This window comes from Astyanax mexicanus, chromosome 1 (assembly GCF_023375975.1).
Source record: "Astyanax mexicanus isolate ESR-SI-001 chromosome 1, AstMex3_surface, whole genome shotgun sequence".
NCBI classification, from domain to species: domain Eukaryota; kingdom Metazoa; phylum Chordata; class Actinopteri; order Characiformes; family Acestrorhamphidae; genus Astyanax; species Astyanax mexicanus.
This window is the reverse complement of record NC_064408.1, coordinates 104285727-104307157: the sequence shown is the minus strand read 5'-3', so window position 1 is coordinate 104307157 and position 21431 is coordinate 104285727. Positions and strand designations below refer to the sequence as shown.

Sequence of the window (21431 nt, the reverse complement as noted above, 5' to 3'; positions counted from 1 at the left end):
GTGTTTGTCCGCCCGTTTTCGGGTTTGTTTTGTTTTCCGCACGTTTTATTCTCCGCCCGTTTCGGTTGCTCCGCCCCTTTCGGAGGCTGTTCTAAAGGGGCCGCGTCCCAATCCGCTCGCTGGTGCAGCGGTTAGAGCGTTGGGCCGTGACCGCGACAGCCCGGGTTCGATCCCCACGTGGGGTGGGGTTGAATAATAAGAATTATATATTTATATATAGATATATATATATATATTTAATTATTAAATATCCTATTAATATATATATATATATATATATATATATATATATATATATATATATATATATATAATGACAACCAGGGGGCTGTCATTGGGCGACATGAGCAGGTCCTGCAGCAGATCTTGGCCCAGCTGCAGAGCCTGACGGCTGTGCTTGCCCCGAATCCACCCCCACCCGCACAGCCAGCCCAGCCTGGGCCTCAGTACCCTTATTTTGAACACCCGGCCGCTGCTGCACCCTCTGTGGGGCCTCGAGTGGAGCCCCCACTACCGCCCCCGGTGCGGTACGAGGGTGAGCTGGGAGGCTGCAGGGGGTTTCTACTGCGGTGCTCCCAGGCTTTTGAGCTTCAGCCGTCCCGTGGGCCACCCCGGTGTGGGAACACCAACCGGATGTCTGCGCTACCGCTGAACTATTCGCGGCAGCCCTCATGCGGACGTTCGACCTTCCAGTCCGAGGAGAGGAGGCGGGGACCCGCCTCCTAAACCTACGACAGGGTAGGAGGTCGGTGTCAGAGTACGCCATAGAGTTTCGCACGCTCTCGGCTGAAAGCGGGTGGAACCCCAGCGCTCTGGCAAGCGCGTTCCACCATGGGCTCAATGAGGAACTCAAGGATGAGCTTGCTCATCGTGATACTCCAGCATCCCTTGACGACCTCATTGAGCTCACCCAGAGGCCGGTCAACCGCTTGAGGGAGAGGCGCAAGGTGCGGGGCTCGGGTACCACCCCCCGGGGGCCCCGTGGCCAATTCTCGGATAGTGGGCTATCAGGGGCCACCGAGGGCCCACCTGAGCACGGGGTCCAGCCCATGCAGTTGGGGCACACTCGCCTTCCCCATCAAGAACGGGAGGCACGTATGCGTGAAGGGAGGTGCCTCTACTGCGGGGCTCCAGGGCACCAGCGTGCCACCTGTCCCGAGCTGGCGTTAAACCCCAACGTCTGTTAGGGGAAGAGGGCCCCCTGACGGACCGGCCAGGGTCCCCTTGCACTACGGGAGTGTTCCTCAATGCCACACTGGGGTGTGGGCGTTCTGAGGTCCGCCTCCCTGCCTTCCTTGATTCAGGAGCAGCAGGCAACTTTCTAGATGCCACCTTGGCCAGAAGGCTCGCCTTGCCGCTACCAATAGCGGCGATCGACGGGCGCTCCCTGGAGCCAGGGGAGGTAACTCACCAAACACGCCCTGTCATGCTGCGAGTCGGGTCACACTCTGAGCAGATCACACTGTATGTTATCAGTGCTCCCGATTTGCAGCTGATCTTGGGCTTTCCTTGGCTCCAGAGACATAACCCCCATGTTGACTGGCTGTCCCGTTCGGTGGTAGCATGGGGGTCAGCCTGTCGATCGTCCTGCCTCCAACCTCCCAAGGCTTCCAAGGGTGCGGACCCTGATTCCAGGGGCCCTGACCCTTCCCGGGTACCCTCTGATTACCTAGACCTCCGGGAGGTCTTTAGTAAGCAGAAGGCCCAAATCCTGCCCCCCATCGCCCCTGCGACATGGCTATTGACCTTCTCCCAGGAACTAGTCCCCCCAGGGGAAGGTTGTTCTCTCTCTCAGGCCCTGAGTGCCGGGCGATGGAGGAGTACATCCAGGAGGCCCTTGCCTTGGGATTTATCCGACCTTCTTCCTCCCCAGCTGGCGCCGGGTTCTTTTTTGTAGGCAAGAAGGATGGCGGGTTGAGGCCCTGCATAGATTACAGGGGTCTCAACAAAATCACGGTAAAAAAACGTTACCCCCTACCCCTGATGTCATCCGCCTTTGAGGCACTGCAGCAGGCCACCATATTTACCAAACTGGGCCTGCGCAGTGCCTACAACCTGGTTAGAATAAGGGCGGGTGACGAATGGAAGACGGCGTTCATCACCCCGTCCGGGCACTATGAGTACCTGGTGATGCCGTTCGGGTTGATGAACGCCCCCTCTGTCTTCCAGGGGTATATCAACGAGGTGCTCCGGGAGGCGTTGGACCGGTACGTGTTCGTCTACTTGGACGATATTCTGATATACAGTCGCTCGGTGGACGAACACGTTACCCATGTCCGAGAGGGTTCTCCAACTACTTCTGGAGAACCACCTCTACGTCAAACTGGAGAAGTCCGAGTTCCATCTCGAGACCATCTCGTTTCTGGGCTTTGTTTTGTCCCATAACACTCTGCGCATGGACCCCACCAAGGTCAGGGCAGATGAGAACTGGCCCCAGCCCACATCTGTGCGCCTGGTCCAGCGCTTCCTGGGTTTTGCTAACTTCTTCCGAAGGTTTGTGAGGAATTTTAGCACTGTGGCTGCCCCGCTAACCTCTCTGACGAGGTAGACGTCGGGGTGGTTCAGCTGGTCCACAGAAGCCCAGGAAGCGTTTGATGCTATCAAGCATCTATTGACCAGAGCTCCTGTTCTTCGACTGCCTGACCCCGGACTCCCATTTGTCGTGGAGGTGGACGCCTCTGAAGTAGGCGTGGGTGCGGTCTTGTCCCAGCGGGCAGGACCGGATGGCCGACTGCACCCATGCGCCTACTACTCACACGTCTAACCCCTGCGGAGCAGAGGTACAACGTAGGAGATCGGGAACTCCTGGCGGTGAAACTTGCCCTGGAGGAGTGGAGGCACTGGCTTGAGGGTGCAGAACACCCCTTTCTCGTCTGGACGGACCACAAAAATCTGGCATACATTCAGCAGGCCAAGCGCCTGAACCCACGCCAGGCCAAATGGGGGTTGTTCTTCACCCGGTTTGACTTTACTTTGTCATACCGTCCCGGGTCGAAGAACGTCAAACCAGATGCCCTCTCTTGCCAGTGGGAGCCCCTCCATCTTCCGGGCAGTCCCTCCACCATTGTGCCTCCAGCCAGAATCCTGGCACCCCTTCGGTGGGGTCTCTTGGATGCCGTGAGGCAAGCCCAAGAGACTGATCCAGGTCCGGGAGATGGACCTCCTGGCCGGGAGTTCGTACCTGCATCCCTCAGGGGACGGGTGCTCACCTGGGGGCATTCTTCACCTCAGGCTGCGCATCCAGGGGTCACACGTACGCTCGAGCTTTTGCGGCGTCAGTTCTGGTGGCCCCGCATGGAACAGGACGTGCGCAAACACGTGACCGCCTGTGCGACATGCGCGCAAAACAAGGACCCCAGAACCAAACCCACGGGTCTGCTGCACCCTCTGGCAGTCCCCTTGCGTCCCTGGTCCCACCTGTCCCTAGACTTTATCACGGGACTGCCCCCATCTCGGGGCAACACCGTGATATTAGTCATAGGGGACAGGTTTTCCAAGGCTGCACGCTTTGTAGCCTTGCCCAAGCTCCCTATCGCACAGGGACATTGTGTCAGACCGTGGAGCACACTTCACCAGTCGGTTCTGGGGTGCCTTCTGCCATTTGCTGGGGGCAGAAGTCAGCTTATCCTCCGGGTTTCACCCCCAGTCCAACGGCCAGACAGAGAGGGTCAACCAGGACCTAGAACGGACCCTCTGCTGCCTGGTCTCTTCGGCTCCATCCACCTGGTCTGAGCAGCTGAAGTGGGCTGAGTATGCCCATAACACTCTCTGGCACTCATCTCTGGGGATGTCTCCCTTTGAGTGCCAGTTTGGGTATGTTCTGCCTGCTTTCCCGGGACACGACCCGCCCCCTCTTATCGCGTCGGTCAACGCGTCTGGTTGTTGGCCAAAGACATCCCGTTGCGTGGTACCTCACGCAAACTGGCCCCACGCTACCTGGGAACCTTTAAGATCCTCCGTCGGATCAATCCAGTTGCATACCAGCTTGCCCTGCCACCTGCCCTTAAAAGGATCCATCCGACCTTTCATGTGTCCCGCCTTAAGCCCTACCTCTGTTCCTTGGGTCCGGCTGCTCCCCCGGGTCCCCGTACCATTGGTGGTGGCCCCGCCTACACCGTCCGCCGGCTCCTGGACTCCTGAAGGGTGCGCGGTGGTCTCCAGTATCTGGTGGACTGGGAGGGGTACGGGCCGGAGGAGCGATCCTGGGTACCAGCTCGCCACATCTTGGACCCGGAACTGGTCAGGGCTTTTAGGCGAGACCGTGCGGCGGGTTTAGGGCCGTCGGGTGCCGCCCCTCGGAGGGGGGGGGTCCTGTAAGGGCTGATGCCCGATCGAGGCGTCCTCCAGGGCACCGGAGGGCGCGCCAGGCCAGCGCCGAGGGTTAATTGGCTAATTATCAACACCTGCTTTCAACAGCTTATAAGCAACGCCAACTAGCCACTCGGCGCTGGATCTTTGAAGCTTGTGAGAGCAAATCTATGCCCGATTTTCGAGCGAGCCTCGGCTCTTTTCTCTTACTATCTACGGCAAGTGCCGCTACCAACCTTTCTGTGAGCGAGGCGAGCAGCACCGCTGTTTCCTCGTCTCCTCTTTAATTTTCCTTTTCTCTCTTTCGAGTCTGGTGAGGCTAGAGCAGTGTCAAAGTCAAAGTCAAAGTGTTTTTTATTGTCATTTCAGCTATATACAGAGTACACAGTGAAACGAAACAACGTTCCTGCAGGGACCATGGTGCACATAAACACAGTGTAGACAGAACAATAGTGCAACAGTACAAAAGTGCAGACAGACAATACAACACAATACAAACAAAGAATAATAAATAACAAGACAGTGTGCAAATTATGCAGTGTGCAAAAAGTGTGCAAAAAAGACCAGTGAGGTAGTAATTACCTCTATTACACAGTGTGCAATAGAGTCCAGTGAGGTAGTAGGGTTTTTAGTGCTTTCCATTTTCTGGGGTAAGTGGGGTAAGAGTGTGTGTGCATGTACAGAAAAACCATCGGTTCAGTCTCTGCAGTTGAGGAGTCTGATGGCTTGGGGGTAGAAGCTGTTGCAGAATCTGGTCGTGCTGGACCGGATGCTGTGGTACCTTCTTCCCGAAGGCAGGAGGGAGAACAGTCTGTGTGAAGGATGGGTGGGGTCATTCACAATGCTGGTTGCTTTGCGGATGCTGCGGGTGGTGTAATGTCCGTGATTGAGGGGAGAGAGACGCCGATGATCCTCTCAGCTGTGCTCACAATACGCTGGAGGGTCTTGCGGTCAGAGACGGTGCAGGTCCCAAACCAGGCAGTGATGCAGCTGCTCAGGATGCTCTCAATGGTCCCTCTATAGAAGAGTGTGAGGATGGGTGGAGGGAGACGGGCCTTTCTCAGCTTCCGGAGGAAGTAGAGACGCTGCTGGGCTTTCTTGGCTGTAGAGCTGGTGTTCAGGGTCCAGGTGAGGTTATCTGCTAAGTGGACACCAAGGAACTTGGTGCTCTTAACAATCTCCACAGAGGACCCGTCGATGTTGAGTGGAGAGTGGGTGTGTTGTGCTCTCCTGAAGTCAACAACCATTTCCTTTGTCTTGTCCACATTCAGGTGAAGGTTGTTGACTGTACACCAGTCTGTCAGCCGCTGCACCTCCTCTCTGTATGCTGACAACCATTTCCTTTGTCTTGTCCACATTCAGGTGAAGGTTGTTGACTGTACACCAGTCTGTCAGCCGCTGCACCTCCTCTCTGTATGCTGACTCGTCGCCTTTGGTGATGAGACCCAGCACGGTTGTATCATCGGCGAACTTGATAAAACTGTGTTTTGCAGCACAGTCATGAGTCAGCAGGGTGAACAGCAGAGGACTCAGGACACTGCCCTGGGGGGCCCCAGTGTTCAGTGTGATGGTGCTGCAGGTGCTGCCCCCGAACCGGACTGACTGGGGTCTCCCCGTCAGAAAGTCCAGGATCCAGTTGCAGAGGGGGGTGTTGAGGCCGAGCGAGCTTAGCTTCCTGATGAGGTTCTGTGGGATGATGGTGTTGAATGCTGAACTGAAGTCTATAAACAGCATTCTGACGTAAGTGTCCTTCTTCTCCAGGTGGGTGAGGGAGAGATGAAGGGTGGTGGTGATGGCATCGTCCGTGGACCGATTGGGACGATACGCAAACTGCAGGGGGTCCAGTGAAGAGGGCAGTCGTGTCTTGATGTTCCTCATGACTAGCCTCTCGAAGCACTTCATGATGATGGGTGTAAGTGCAACGGGACGGTAGTCATTGAGGCAGGACACTGTGGACTTCTTCGGCACGGGAACGATGGTGGTGGACTTGAGGCACGTTGGGACAGTGGCGCTGCACAGGGAGATGTTGAAGATGTCCGTGAGAACATCTGTCAGCTGGTCTGCGCACTCCCTGAGCACTCTGCCGGGGATGTTGTCTGGTCCTGCAGCTTTTCGTGGGTTGACTCTGCGCAGAGTGTTCCTCACATCCACTGCAGTCAGGCACAACACCTGCTCGTCCGGCTTGGGCATGGTCTTTCTCACCATCGTGTTGTTTTGTGCCTCAAACCGTGCATGAAAGTTGTTCAGGGCATCAGGGAGGGAGGCATCACGTTCACAGGACGGTGCCATTTTCCTGTAGTTGGTGATTGCCTGGATGCCCTGCCACATACGCCGCGCGTCACCCGTGTCCTTGAAGTGGCTGTGTGCGCTTTGCCTCTCTGATGGCTCTTGACAGGTCTGCTCTCGCTTTCCTCAGGGCCACCTTGTCACCCACTCTGAAGGCGGAGTCGCGGGTCCTCAGCAGCGCACGTACCTCAGCAGTCATCCAAGGCTTCTGGTTTGGGCGTGTAGTGATGGTCTTGGAGACAGTGACATCATCAATACACTTGCTGATATAGCCAGTGACTGATGCAGCATACTCCTCCAAATCAACAGAATCGCCTTCAGTAGCAGCCTCCCTAAACATGTCCCATGCAGTGCACTCAAAACAGTCCTGAAGGGCAGAGATGGAGCCTGCCGGCCAGGTTTTCACCTGCTTCTGAACTGGTCTGGAGCGTCTGATGAGTGGTGTGTATGTTGGAGTCAGCCAAACACACATGTGGTCCGAGAAAGCGAGGGAAGTGCTCCCCTCCCCTCAAGCCTGTGTGTGTCTGTGTGTGTGTAGCAGCGGCAGCGCGCTGACTCTCTTTGTTTGGCTCCCCGCGGTTCCCCCTTCCTCCCCCCCCGGCGAAACCGCAGTTCACCCACAAGCACCAAGAGTCCTACCTTTTGTTTTAGTTGGGAAGTTGTTCCTTTTACCTCCCCGAAAATAAGGGGCAGCCTCGCTTCCCAGGCGATCCTCTGTTTCTCCCTCACTCGCGCTCGGCGCCATTTTGTGTTTTTGTGTTAATATCCTTTTAATATATATATATATATATTTATATATATATATATATATATATATATATATATATATATATAATTATTAAATATCCTATATATATATATATATATATATATATATATATATATATATATATATATATATATATATATATATAGAATTAAATATCCTATCTCAATCATTTATTATTGCTATTTTTCCTTTTTTCTTGGGTTTACCTGCTTTGAGATCTGCTGCTCTGCACTTGGGTCCTACTACCTTCTGGGCTGGAGAGCTACTGCTCTCCCCCCCATTACATACTTTAGGTAACAGGAATGAGTGTTTAGATTGACCTCCTCCACAGTCATAGTTACAATAAGATCCCATGATCTTTAGAAGAACCAGCTGGTGTCACTTCCTGTTGTAGATGTTTCTTGTAGAATGTTCCAGATGTTTCAGATGGGGTAATGTTTTACGGTAACAGGAATGAGTGAAACCCAGAGACACAACTAAAATGTGTATTTTAACTTAAATATTATGGATTTATTATGAAATAAATATTTTTAAAGCATAGATGGGATTTGGAGTCACACAACAATGCAAAAAAAAAAATACAGCTCTAAAGGATTTTAATAATTATATTTTTGGTATGGTTTATAGTTAGAGAGTGGGGACGGGTAACAAATGCTATTTTTTCAATGTTCTAGCTTTTATTTAAGTGTTTTATTATATATTTTACTTTTGCAATTAGGTCAATGTACAAGACACTATGCTTACTAATAAACTGTATTTTAAATTTATTTTGTGTGCAGAATATGTCTACTATTTTAAATTTGTGCTTTTAGGCGTTTAGCTCCGTTTACTCCCATTCATTGTGTCTCTCTCTCGTCTCCCTTTAGCAGTATACAGTTATTTTCTGATATAATGGAGAATATAGGAGGTGGGTAGGCTGGTCATAAACTGTCTCTGGTTTAATTCTTGTTCTGGTCACTGTCACTGAGGAGTTAGGTGTGTTCTCTGTCTCTGGGGTCGTGACCTCCTTCCTCTCTAAAACACACCTGGCAGGTGAACAGGCTAGACTAAATTACTAGCAGGAGTGAGTGTGCTGGTACCTGATAGACTGGTGAACTGGGCAGGGGGGATTCCTGCCTTGTGTTCAATGATTCCAGCTGGAATCTGTATTTACTGTGATCCTGATCAGGAAGAAGCAGATGAGAAGATGAACTGATGGAGGGATTCTTACACTCACATGCCTAAAGTCACGGGATAGCAATATGTAAATTGAAGTGGCCTCAGGGGACAGCTTGGGAACGCCCACACCAGTATAAACTGTGAGGTGTTATCTTGTGAGTGAGGTTAAACACTAACCAGTATGCTCATGGTTAAGACATGAATTACCAGAGTTAGAGTGAGACCTGATAGTGGTTTTCAGATGGATTAGAACGTTCCATTTCTTAAGTTGTGCAGAGATTTAACATTCCTCCATCCACAGTCTCACGTGTGTACCGTAAATACATCATAAAAGCATTACCACCCACTATGCTGTCCGCTGTGGGTGTATCAGTGCCATCTGGATAAATTTACAGAAATCTGATCTACATTCAAGCAGCAGATATTTAATTCCCCACAGTTTATTTTAAATACAGGTTTAAATTGTTCTGCAAATTCCCACTGTAAAGTTAATTAAACATGAGGACTTTGGTGAAAATGACTGTAAGTGAAATGCTGTGTACTTTGTTATTCAGAGTCACTGAAAGACTTGAAAAACTCCCTGAAGATCACAGAGAACAATGTGGAGATCCTGAAAAAGGAGAACCAAGGTACTGAATTCAGTTTTTCTAAGAAAACCTCTAAGAACTTTATCAAGAGGGAGAACTTTCTATAAACAGACAGATTAAAGAAATTGATGCATTGCTGAACTTAAATGTTTTTTATATTTTCTTCTTGAGGTTTTAGAGTGAATTAGTATTATTTAACAAACTATCCCATTTAATATATACAATCTAACCACAAGTTTTTCTAATCTGTATAATAATTCATATAATTTTAGTTTTTGCTCTTTTACTTGCACAGCGTGTGTCACTATTTCCACTGTAAATGTGATTCATTGTTTATTTCTTGAAACTTTGCATTTGGACAACATGTGTTACTATGTTAATATTAATAATGTTCAATATAGCAGAATAAATCTATCACCAGTGTTGAATTGATTTCTCCAACATTCTGTTTATTAAAGAGAGAAAAGTGGTGTTTTCAGCATCACTTTCAGGCGGGGAATCGGCTAGTCATGGACCATACAGCATTGATGTTACTCTGGTCTACAAACACGTCTTCATCAACATCGGAAACGCTTACAACCCAGTTACAGGTAGGTTATGATTTATTTTAGATTAGGTCAGATTCAGCATGTCTGTACATTTATTAAAGGAAATTTGGCGTCATCTGTCGTTTTTTAGATGGAACTGTGTTCTTAATCAGTTATGAATGAGTCAGAATTCTGTTAGGTTACAAATAATCTTAAATATGAGACTAAATTCTTAACTTTAAGAATGTTTTGGGAAATGCACCCCTGAACTGAGTAATCAAGTTCATTATATTCTATGTTTAACAGGCTGGTTGATGAGATCCCTGTTTTATCTCACTTTATCTATAATTCAGGTATTTTCACTGCCCCTGTCAGAGGAGTCTATGAATTCAAAATCTACGCTTATGGACACGGTGGAAGAACTGTATCAGTGTCCTTACAGAAGAATGGACATCATGTAACAGGAGCACATGTTTATCAACAACCAAATGATGCAAATTCCTCTAATGGAGTCTCACTGTTACTGGAAGTAGGAGATGTTGTCTGTGTGAAGGTCAGAGCTAATGCATGGGTATTTGACAATACAAATCATTACACCACCTTTAGTGGTCAAATGTTGTTTCCTGTTTGAGCAGTTTAACTTTAAATGTTCAGTGTAAAGAGACTCTGTGATTTTCAGTAACTAACTTCAGAATATACATTTTAAACTCAGAGAGGTGAAAGTTCATCACTGTATCCGTACTTTATCCTTTATTTTCTTTAAAATAAGTAATACTGTATATCTGCCTTCCATGTTGTTGTAATGACTAAAAGTGTGGAGGAAAATAAGTAACTAATAATGTGTGATCTTCACTATGTTACCATTTCACACTTAATGAACAACATAATCTCTCATGTAATTCATATTGTGATGAAATGAGAACTGATTTTATAAAAGAATAAATCTGAACTTTGAGTTGTTAAACCTGATGTTACAGTGGATTATTGTAACTGAGTACATTAGTAATGGAAATAATGGTCATTTGTAATGTACAGTTAATTTCTAAAAACTATAACATTGAGAAATGTCATTAATTATTAATAAAATTATTAAACACATCATGAACTAGAGAAGGAGTCCTGCTACTGATCATGCAATGTACACCTTGCATTAGCATGAGTTTCATATGTGATTAGTACCTGGATCGACTTAGACTGGATTCTGTTTACACTTTTTACTAAAATGTGTTTCCAGTGTGACCAGGTAAGATCAGATTTTACTCTCCTGCATAAAAAGCACATCAACACGTGCACAACTCCCATTTCACTTGCTGTAACTGACTGTGATCATGCTCTCTCACCTGCTACTACCAGTGTATTACTCTCTATCAAACAACACAGCCTAACTGTATCCCTACACGCAAATCTCATTCAGTGTACACTTGTGTTAAATGTGGTGGAAATGCGTCTCTGATCATCTCTGAATGAAGATCATAATGTGATCTGATCATAATCTGCAGTTTCTGCATGATCATGTGAGAGGAGTTAAATATGATATTCATATTGAGCTAAAAGTTAGAGAGGGTGATAAATATATTTAACAATTACAGATTTACAATTCATCAGTCTACTGCAAAATGTTAATCCTCAGTTAAATGACACATGAACATTTTCTGCACATTATAGTCACAATTCTTATTAATCACTGTGGGTAGTTTCATTAGGGTGAATAGTCCACTCTAAACACATGACTAACACGTGCACAACATTTTGTACTGCTAGAGGAATATTTAATAATGGCCTGTATATTTTATAAATTAGTTTATAAATTAGTTTATAAAAATATAGTTTATAAATTAGAAAACAGGTATTTTTCTGCTGACACCACAAGGCCACACTAAGCTATCTACATTATTATTTCAGAGATTTATTACTGTTGTAGATTTTACCTATCAGCTGTTAAACATTTACATGTTTCTGTACAAATTACAGACCAAAACATTCTGATAATACAGTTAATAACTAACACATGTCCACTATATATATAGTATCTGAGTGTAGCAGTGAAACAGTAGAAGAAAGCGGGAGAGTTTTAAAGACGAGTGCAGTTTATCTGGAGGGACAGTCAGTCAGGATGAATAGCATCACTCTGAGGGGTTCTGAAGACAGAGGAGACAGAGAGAACGAGATTCAGGCTGCTGAGAATCCCACAACTGAAGCTACAACCACAACCTCCACCCAACAAAGCTGCCAGCAGGACATCCACTCTGTACTGAGAGAGATGAGCGCTGTGCTGGCAGAGCTGAAAGTTGAACAGAGACACACGACGACTGCAGTGAACAACTTAGAGAGCAGACTGAGAGCCAGTGAGAGTCAAGTGGAGGAGCTGAAGAAGAAGGTAGAGGTGGAGAGTCACATCAATCAAGGTAAATCATGGAGCATGCTGTGTGTGTCTAAATCAGAGAAGAAGGAAATATTGTGAGATTCTCTTTTCTTAAATTCTCTTCATTCTGTTCAGCTTAATCTTAAACAGTGAGTCAGAGTGCAGTGGAGGAAATATCGGTTCTGAATTTGAGGAACTTAAAAAAACATCTATAACTCAGCAGTAACTGTGTTCATTAATAAATATAACATGTATACTGTTCCCTTTATTACTTAGAGAAGCTGAACGACTTGAAAACATCACTCAACAATGAAGGAATCAAGAATCAAGGTAAGAAATTTACTATTTTATACACAATGTTTATTTCTGTACACAGATACAAAGTACAGAAGACTCCCAGCTGATATCAGTTATTGCAGTTCTGTTATTATTGAGATATTCCTCTTTCAGATGATCATGTGATCAAAGCTGAGTTATGTTCAGTTCTTACAGTAAACAGCTACGTCCTCAGTTAGTTAATCAATATGAGTGTTTTATAACAGAATCTTTGATCTTATTTATAGCATGTCTTTCCTGGACAGAGAATCCAAAGTGCTTCCTCTGATACTGAGATATATTCAGTACTGAAGTATCAGTTAAACACATTCATTCAGATCAGATCCTTCATACTGCAATTAAAAAATAATGAATTAAAAAATAATAGTACTTTGTAATGTACAGTCGCCCCCACCTTAAAAAGAGGTCAAAATAGATTCGCAAACAAAATAAAGGAACGCAAAAGATGGAAAGAATTGTAAAAATAAAAAAGAATGCAAAGCACAAAAAAAAGAAAAAGTGGTGTTGCAAAAGATTCTTCATAAAAAAATATTGCAAGTGAAAAAAGGTAACTTATGTTCTCCTCTTTGTTTGCAATATCAGATTATTTTTGCATTTTTTTCGAAATTTTCCTCTATATTTTCTCGTCAGCAATAAAGACCCCAATTTGATCCACAAAAAAGTACTTTTGGAGAATCTCTACGAGAATAATATAGTATATGCATGTTGTATAGGCATATACTAGTTAGAGGATGGTCATGTGAGGTAGTGTTTTTACGTCTCATACAGCCCAGAGTAGGCGGGGCTTAGAGTGAAGCTGGGAGAAGGAGGCTAACAGCGGAGAAGGAGGGCTACACAGCGGCCTCACGTGTATCTGTGCTTGTAAAAATAAAGTACTAAAAACACACAAGCTAATGCCTACAAGAAGTCTCTCTGTGCACAACACCAACAAAGCAACATATGATATGGTGTCAGAAGTTTTGACTAGCAGCTAAGCCGAACTACAGAGGAGGTACATTGCGCCAGAAACCGTCTCAGCTCGGGGGCTCTGCAGCAGGTCAGTGGAAAAGACTAGCAAGTGAATTTCAGCGTCGGTGTCCTTAAGAGTTGATATGGAGCAGTTTAGACCTCCACCACCGCTAGCTTTGACGGGGAATGTCAGCGAAAATTGGCGTAGATGGGAGCAGAGGTATCAATTATACATGACTGCAGCAGAACTTAAAAAGAAGGACAGAGAAGTTCAAGTTGCCATTTTACTGCACTCGCTAGGTGAGGATGCACTTCAAGTGTACAATACGCTCGACATTGAGCACGAAGACCCAGATAACCCCACTGTAGATGAAATTCTCACTGCATTCAAAAGATATTGCAGTCCACAGAAAAATGTAGTTTTTGAGAGACATCAGTTCTGGTCCTATGCAATGCCGGAGAACATGCACAATGATAAGTTTGTTACTGAACTGAAACAAAAGTGCAAGGACTGTGATTTTGGCACTGCTGAAAGTGAGATGATTCGAGACAAAATTGTCTTCAGCATTACTGATAAGCACGTTAAAGAAAAGCTGCTACGAGAACCCAAGTTAACGCTGTCTAAAGCCATTGACATTTGCAGAGCGGCAGAGATTGCACGAGCGCAAATTACTGTAATGGTGGCTCCAAGGAAAGAAAATGAAGTTCATCTGCTAACAGAAACAGCTAAAATAAGGCGGTCAAACAAGTCACAGTTTACTAAACCATTGTTTTCTCAACAAAAGAAAGGAAGAGTGGATGCAAAGGTGTGTCGCAGGTGTTGAAAAACACATGACCCAAAAGCATGTCCTGCCTATGGAGTGAAATGCAGAGCATGCGGGGAAAAATAAGCATTTTGCTAAATTATGCATGACGAAGACAGTACAGACAGTACAGGTCATGGATTCACTGTTTGTGGGCAGTTTAGAATCCACTGTGGTGCATGCGCTCAGTACACAGCAAGACGAAGCATGGCATACAACAATGTACATAAGAGGATTGCCCATTAAGTTCAAGCTGGACAGTGGTGCAGACACAAATGTCATACCTTTACAAGAGGTGAAAAGGCTGCCAGGTCACATACATGTCACACCGACTACCACAAAGCTGGTTGCTTATGGAGGGCCACAGATCACTCCAGCAGGGTGTACCTACTTAAAATGTATCACTGAACGTATGGAGGCAAGCCTGCAGTTCTTCATCACTAGGGAGACAGCATCGCCAATATTAGGGAGAGCAGCATGTCAGGAGCTAAACCTCATAAGGCGAGTTGAGGAAGTAAAAGTGAACTCACCAGCAAACAAAAGAAGAGCTTGTGAAGCAGTATCCTGAGGTGTTGCACGGACTTGGTGAGTTCCCTGGTGAGCATTACGTTCACATCGACCCTGATGCAGTTCCAGTTATACATGGCTGTAGGAAAATTCAGTTTGCAATCATGGAAAGATTGAAAGACACACTAACCAAACTGGAGGGAGCAGATGTTATTACTCCAGTCACAGAACCAACTAGCTGGGTTAACAGTCTAGTAATAACTGAAAAGAAGAATGGTTCTCTCAGATTGTGTCTTGATCCTCGTGAATTGAACAGAGCAGTCAAAAGGCAACACTTCTCCATACCCACAGCAGAAGATGTTCAAAGTAAGCTTGCTGGTAAGAAACTGTTCTCCATTTTTATGAAAAGGATGGGTATTGGCAGATCAAGCTAGACAGGCAATCATCTCTGTTGTGCACCTTCAACACCGCATGGGGGCGATATAGGTTCAAGCGTCTTCCGTTTGGTTTAAAATCAGCAAGTGAAGTCTTTCAGCAAAAGAATAGTGAGACTTTCGGAGACATTCCAGGTGTACATGTCATAGCAGATGACATGATCATTGCTGCATCTGATGAGAGAGAACATGCTGAGATGCACAAAGTAATGCAGAGAGCAAAAGAGATGAATGTAAAATTCAGTGCAGACAAATTGCAGTACAAGGTCATGGTTGTGAAATACATGGGTTACGTGATTACTCCTGAGGGCGTCCAGCCTGACAAAGAGAAAGTCAAGGCAATCATGAATATGCCAGCTCCTACTGATCCCAAAGGTTTGCAGCGGCTCCTAGGTATGACTAAATACCTGGCACAATATGTACCAAATGAAGCAGCCATCACAGCACCTTTGCGGCAGCTTCTGCGAAAAGATATGGAGTGGATTTGGGCTCAGGAACATGATACTGCACTGGACAATCTAAAAAATGCTCTAGCTGAGGCTCCAACTCTGAGATTCTTTGACCCTCACAAACAGATTGTCCTACAAGCAGATGCGTCTAAGGATGGTCTCGGTGCATGTTTGCTTCAGGAAGGATGGCCAGTGGCATATGCCTCGCGGGCTCTAACTGAGTCTGAACGCAAGTATGCACAAATCGAGAAAGAACTGCTCTCAGTTGTGTTTGCTGCAAAGAAGTTCCATCAGTATGTTTTTGGTGTCCCAGTGATGGTACAGTCAGATCATAAACCATTAGAAACCATCTTTACAAAGCCCCTAAGAAAAGCACCAGCGAGACTACAAAGAATGATGCTGCAATTACAGCGCTATGATCTTTGCATCAAGTACACCCCTGGCAAAGAAATGCTTATAGCCGATACCCTGTCTCGAGCATTTGACAACACTGAAGGAGTGGACGAACAAGTGTGTGCAGAGGACAAAGTAGTCTATGCAATGGAGGCTACTGAGGCATTAGGTGAACAGATGCGTGAACAGCTGGAGAAAGCTACATTAGCAGATGAAGTCTCCAGAAAGATGATGGCAGCACATAGCAGAGGATGGCCAACACACAAAAAGCAACTGGATCCAGCAATTCAGGTGTATTGGCCAATCAGGAACTCCATAAAAGTCTGTGGTAATGTAATCATGACAGGAGATCGCATTATTGTTCCGAAAGCAATGAGACCAAAGGTTCTGGAACAACTTCATGTAGCACATCAAGGCATGCAGCGCACCAAAGATCAGGCTCGCAAATGCTTGTATTGGCCTGGAATGACCACTGACATACAACACATGGTGGAACAATGTGCAGCTTGTCAGCAGCATCTTCCAAAGAATTCAAAAGAGCCATTGAAGTCACATGAGCTGCCTGAGCTACCATGGCATAAGTTGGGTATAGACATATTTGAGCTGCAAGGCAGGTCCTATCTTCTGACAGTGGATTATTTGTCTAAGTATCCAGAGGTGCAACAATTGGTTGACAAAACAGCTCACTCAGTAATTGCAAAACTGAAAGGTGTATTTGAAGAATACTGGGTCCATTACTCTTTACTCTTTATATGCTACCACTGGGTAAAATTATCCGTAGGCATGGTATTAACTTTCACTGCTATGCTGATGACACGCAACTTTACATATCTGCTAAACCCAACGAGGAGCTCTGTATAAATCAAATAACAGACTGTATTAAAGACATAAAAAATTGGATGACACACAACTTTCTCTTACTTAATTCTGATAAAACTGAGGTCCTTCTATTAGGTCCTAATATTGATAAAAACATAAATGTTAATACTGTAGACATAGACGGGCACTTAATTATACCTGGTAAAACTGTGCGAAACCTTGGGGTCATCTTTGACCCAATTCTTTCGTTTGATGCTCACATATGTAGCATAGTCAAAACTGCATTCTTCCACTTAAGAAATATAGCTAAAATCCGGAGTATACTCTCTCTGGAAGATGCTGAGAAGCTGGTACATGCATTCATAACCTCCAGGCTGGACTACTGCAACGCGTTGTTGGCTGGAAGGCTACCTGTTAAATTTAGTATAGATTATAAAATACTTCTCCTGATGTATAAATCCCTCAACGGTCTGGCCCCGCATTATCTACAGGAACTCCTTACTCCTTACAATCCGCCGCGTTCACTCCGCTCCCAAGACGCTGGCCTGTTATTAGTCCCGCGTATTAGAAAAAACTATGCAGGAGGAAGAGCGTTCTTTTATAAAGCTCCCCAACTTTGGAATAACCTCCCTATTGATATACGGGACTCAGACACACTCTCAATCTTTAAATCTAGACTCAAAACATTTCTATTTGCTCAAGCTTTTGATTAATGTCTCACTACAATTTTCTTCCTCTTACAGCTTATCCAGCATATATAAACCCTGTCCTAATTATCTGCTTTCTCTTTCTCTCCCCATGTCCTGAGCTGCTGCTACCAGTGCCCATCCCACTCCAGCAGAGCTTTATAAAACCATTCTAACCCCTTTTTCTTCCCTCCCCTCTCTGTTCTCTCTCTCTATCTATCTCACATGTGCTGAGATCCCTGGCCGGCCAGTCGGCCTGGATGTGTCCGTCTGTGGTTCCAGCTTTCAGGAATCAGCCCTGTCCTTCTACTCATCTAAATTTTTACACAACCCTTCTAACTCCTGCTTTTTGTTTCTCTTCCTTTCCTTTCTGTTTTCTCTATCTATCTCTTTTACATGTATGGAGATGCTGTTCCTGATGTTCCCAGTCTGGCTCTCCACTGCCCGCTATGTTGTTCTCCGGCTCTGCAACCCTGCACTGATTAACATTAACACATTCAGAATCTGTGTCTGTATTAGTCATAGCTCTATAGTTTGTGCCCATCACATTCTTATATTCATAAATTAGTACCTGTTATATTAGCCATAGTTCAAATTAATTCTCTATACTGTTTTGTTCTGTTATTTGTTTGTTGTTTGTTTGTACTGAGCGGGTCAACCCGAGTAGGATGGGTTCCTCGGACTGAGTCTTGGTTCCTTCCAAGGAGTTTTTCCTTGCCACTGTGTCACCATAAAATTGGCATCTCTGTGGTGCTGCTCATAAGAGGCGTGGACCTGTTTTTCCTGTAAAGCGGCTTTGTGACAACCTTTGTTGTAAAAAGCGCTATATAAATAAAATTGAATTGAATTGAATTGAATTTGCTAGACATGGCATTCCCAGAGAGGTGGTGAGTGATCATGTTCCATTTGCTAGTGCTGAAATGCGCCAGTTTGCTAAAGAGTGGGGTATCACATGGACTTTCTCCAGCCCTTGTTATCCACAGTCAAATGGAATGGCAGAAAGGATGATACAAACTGTAAAGTCCATGATGAAAAAGGCAGAACAGACCAGAAAAGACCCTCATCTGGCTCTTCTGGCTCTCAGAAACACTCCCGTAACTGGTCTAGGTCTCTCACAAGCTGAGATATTGATGGGAAGACTACTCCGAAGCACCATACCAATGTCTTGTGCTGTTCTAAAACCCAAGCACCCTGAGGTGGTTAAAGAGAGACTAGTAAGCTTACAACAGAGGCAAGCCACATACTACAATCAACACACAAAGCCTCTCAGTGTGTTTGAACCTGGTACCAGTGTCAGCATGGAAACTCCTAAAGGATAAAAGGAAACCAGCCCCGATTGAGTGCAAGCGACAGGAACCAAGGTCATATGATGTAATCACAGCTACTGGTCAGAGGTACAGACGGAACGGTAGACATCTGAGACCTCTGAGAAACGCCACAGTCACTGTCAGTGAGGAAGGTGACGACTGTGATGATGATGTGCAGTCTGGTCAGACTCAGTCAATTGAAGAACACATACAACACTCTGACTTACAGATGGACACTCAAAGTGGTGTTTGTGAGCAGCACACGAAAAGTGGCAGGTTGGTGAAACAGCCTGCAAGATTCAAGGACTTTGAAATGGGCTGACGGTAAAGGTTAGTACATTGTTCTGTTAACATCTAAAAGTTCCTAACAAACGGGGATGTAGTATATGAATGTTGTATAGGCATATACTAGTTAGAGGATGGTCATGTGAGGTAGTGTTTTTACATCTCATACAGCCCAGAGTAGGTGGGGCTTAGAGTGAAGCTGGGAGAAGGAGGCTAACAGCAGCGGGCTACACAGCGGCCTCACGTGTATCTGTGCTTGTAAAAATCAAGTACTAAAAACACACAAGCTAATGCCTACAAGAAGTCTCTCTGTGCACACCACCAACAAAGCAACATATGATAAATAAAATAGCCACTTAAAAATTTCTTCCAGGTTTTTGACCACTAGTGGGCACTCCAGAGTGAGTTCAAAATTAATGAATTTATTTGGAACAACTGGGCAAAATCATAGTTTATCATATTTTGCCCAGTTGTTCCAACTAATAAAAAGTACAAATTATCTCATTGCAACAATATTAAATATTTCAGTACATCAATAATAAAAGCCTTAACTAAAACTCCAGTTAAAAGTCTTTTAAACAGGCTCACAAACCAGTCAACACACAGTAGCAGTAATGCTAGCGTCTTTACTGCCTAAAACCCTTTGACTTTACAAATTTCAAGTAAAATTTCTCTGTGTCTGCGATCGTGACCTCCTTCCTCTTTAAAACACACCTGGCAGGTGAGAAGATGGACTTGTGGTTGCCAAAAAATCTGAAAAGGATTTTCAATGAAGAGCAAACCATTTACCTTATGAAATCAGAAACGAGTAAAATAAGTACACATGTAGGAAAACAGCTCACTAACATTTGTTCTGTTTAATATCATATATGCAAACCGTGTCCTTAGCCCAAAATATAGTGAGATTCTCTTTTTTAAATTCTCTTCATTCTGTTCAACTTAATCTTAAACAGTGAGTCAGAGTGCAGTGGAGGAAATATCGGTTCTGAGTTTAAGGGACTTAAAAAAACATCTGTAACAGATTTAATTCTCAGAATAAAGCTCAGCAGTAACTGTGTTCATTAATAAATATAACATGTATACTGTTCCCTTTATTACTTAGAGAAGCTGAACGACTTGAAAACATCACTCAACAATGAAGTGGAGATCTTAAAAAAGGAGAACCAAGGTAAGAAATTCACAATTTTTTACAGAATGTACATGAATTTCTAGACTCATGCAAGACAGATATGTTTTAATGGTCATTACATTTAGTTGAGATATTTATTAATGTAGATCTAAGACAACAACAAAAAAAATGAATAACATAAATTACTGTAGCATTTTTGTAGCAATTATGCTCCCAACATCACAACATCAACATCTGATCATTGGCAGATTTAGTAAATCTCCTGAACCAGTAAAACCAGTACACTGTGCTGAACCTCAGCCCCTGTTTCTAATCCTGAACCAGTAAAACCAGTACACTGTGCTGAACCTCAGCCTCTGTTTCTAATCCTGAACCAGTAAAACCAGTACACTGTGTTGGACCTCAGCCCCTGTTTCTAATCCTGAACCAGTAAAACCAGTACACTGTGCTGAACCTCAGCCCCTGTTTCTAATCCTGAACCAGTAAAACCAGTACACTGTGCTGGACCTCAGCCCCTGTTTCTAATCCTGAACCAGTAAAACCAGTACACTGTGCTAGACCTCAGCCCCTGTTTCTAATCCTGAACCAGTAAAACCAGTACACTGTGCTGAACCTCAGTCCCTGTTTCTAATCCTGAACCAGTAAAACCAGTACACTGTGCTGGACCTCAGCCCCTGTTTCTAATCCTGAACCAGTAAAACCAGTACACTGTGCTGGACCTCAGCCCCTGTTTCTAATCCTGAACCAGTAAAACCAGTACACTGTGCTGAACCTCAGTCTCTGTTTCTAATCCTGAACCAGTAAAACCAGTACACTGTGCTGGACCTCAACCCCTATTTCTAATCCTGAACCAGTAAAACCAGTACACTGTGCTGGACCTCAGCCCCTGTTTCTAATCCTGAACCAGTAAAACCAGTACACTGTGCTGAACCTCAGCCCTTGTTTCTAATCCTCACTAGTAAAACCAGTACACTGTGCTGGACCTCAGCCCCTATTTCTAATTCTGAACCAGTAAAACCAGTACACTGTGCTGGACCTCAGCCCCTGTTTCTAATCCTCCACCAGTAAAACCAGTACACTGTGCTGAACCTCAGTCCCTGTTTCTAATCCTGAACCAGTAAAACCAGTACACTGTGCTGGACCTCAGCCCCTGTTTCTAATCCTGAACCAGTAAAACCAGCCCCTGTTTCTAATCCTGAACCAGTAAAACCAGTACACTGTGCTGAACCTCAGTCTCTGTTTCTAATCCTGAACCAGTAAAACCAGTACACTGTGCTGGACCTCAACCCCTATTTCTAATCCTGAACCAGTAAAACCAGTACACTGTGCTGGACCTCA

The 21431-nt window shown here is 45.2% G+C and overlaps 1 protein-coding gene across 9 annotated transcripts in view; it reads left to right on the top strand.

Moving 5' to 3' along the window:
* The window catches only part of LOC125780968 (repetitive organellar protein-like), a 72558-nt gene that overhangs the window by 14544 nt on the left and 36583 nt on the right, over positions 1-21431 (top strand). Inside the window, exons 1-3 of one of the 9 annotated variants that reach the window (XM_049463455.1) lie at positions 11663-12040; positions 12274-12327; positions 20067-20132. The exons of 2 other annotated variants lie outside the window; for them this stretch is intronic. In XM_049463455.1, coding sequence (XP_049319412.1) covers positions 11749-12040; positions 12274-12327; positions 20067-20132 — 412 coding nt within the window. In that variant the 5' untranslated portion in view covers positions 11663-11748. Of the gene's footprint in view, positions 1-11660; positions 12041-12273; positions 12328-20066; positions 20133-21431 lie in introns of those variants that run through there. 6 more of the 9 variants (XM_049463451.1, XM_049463468.1, XM_049463453.1 and 3 more) reach the window with 6 other exon arrangements.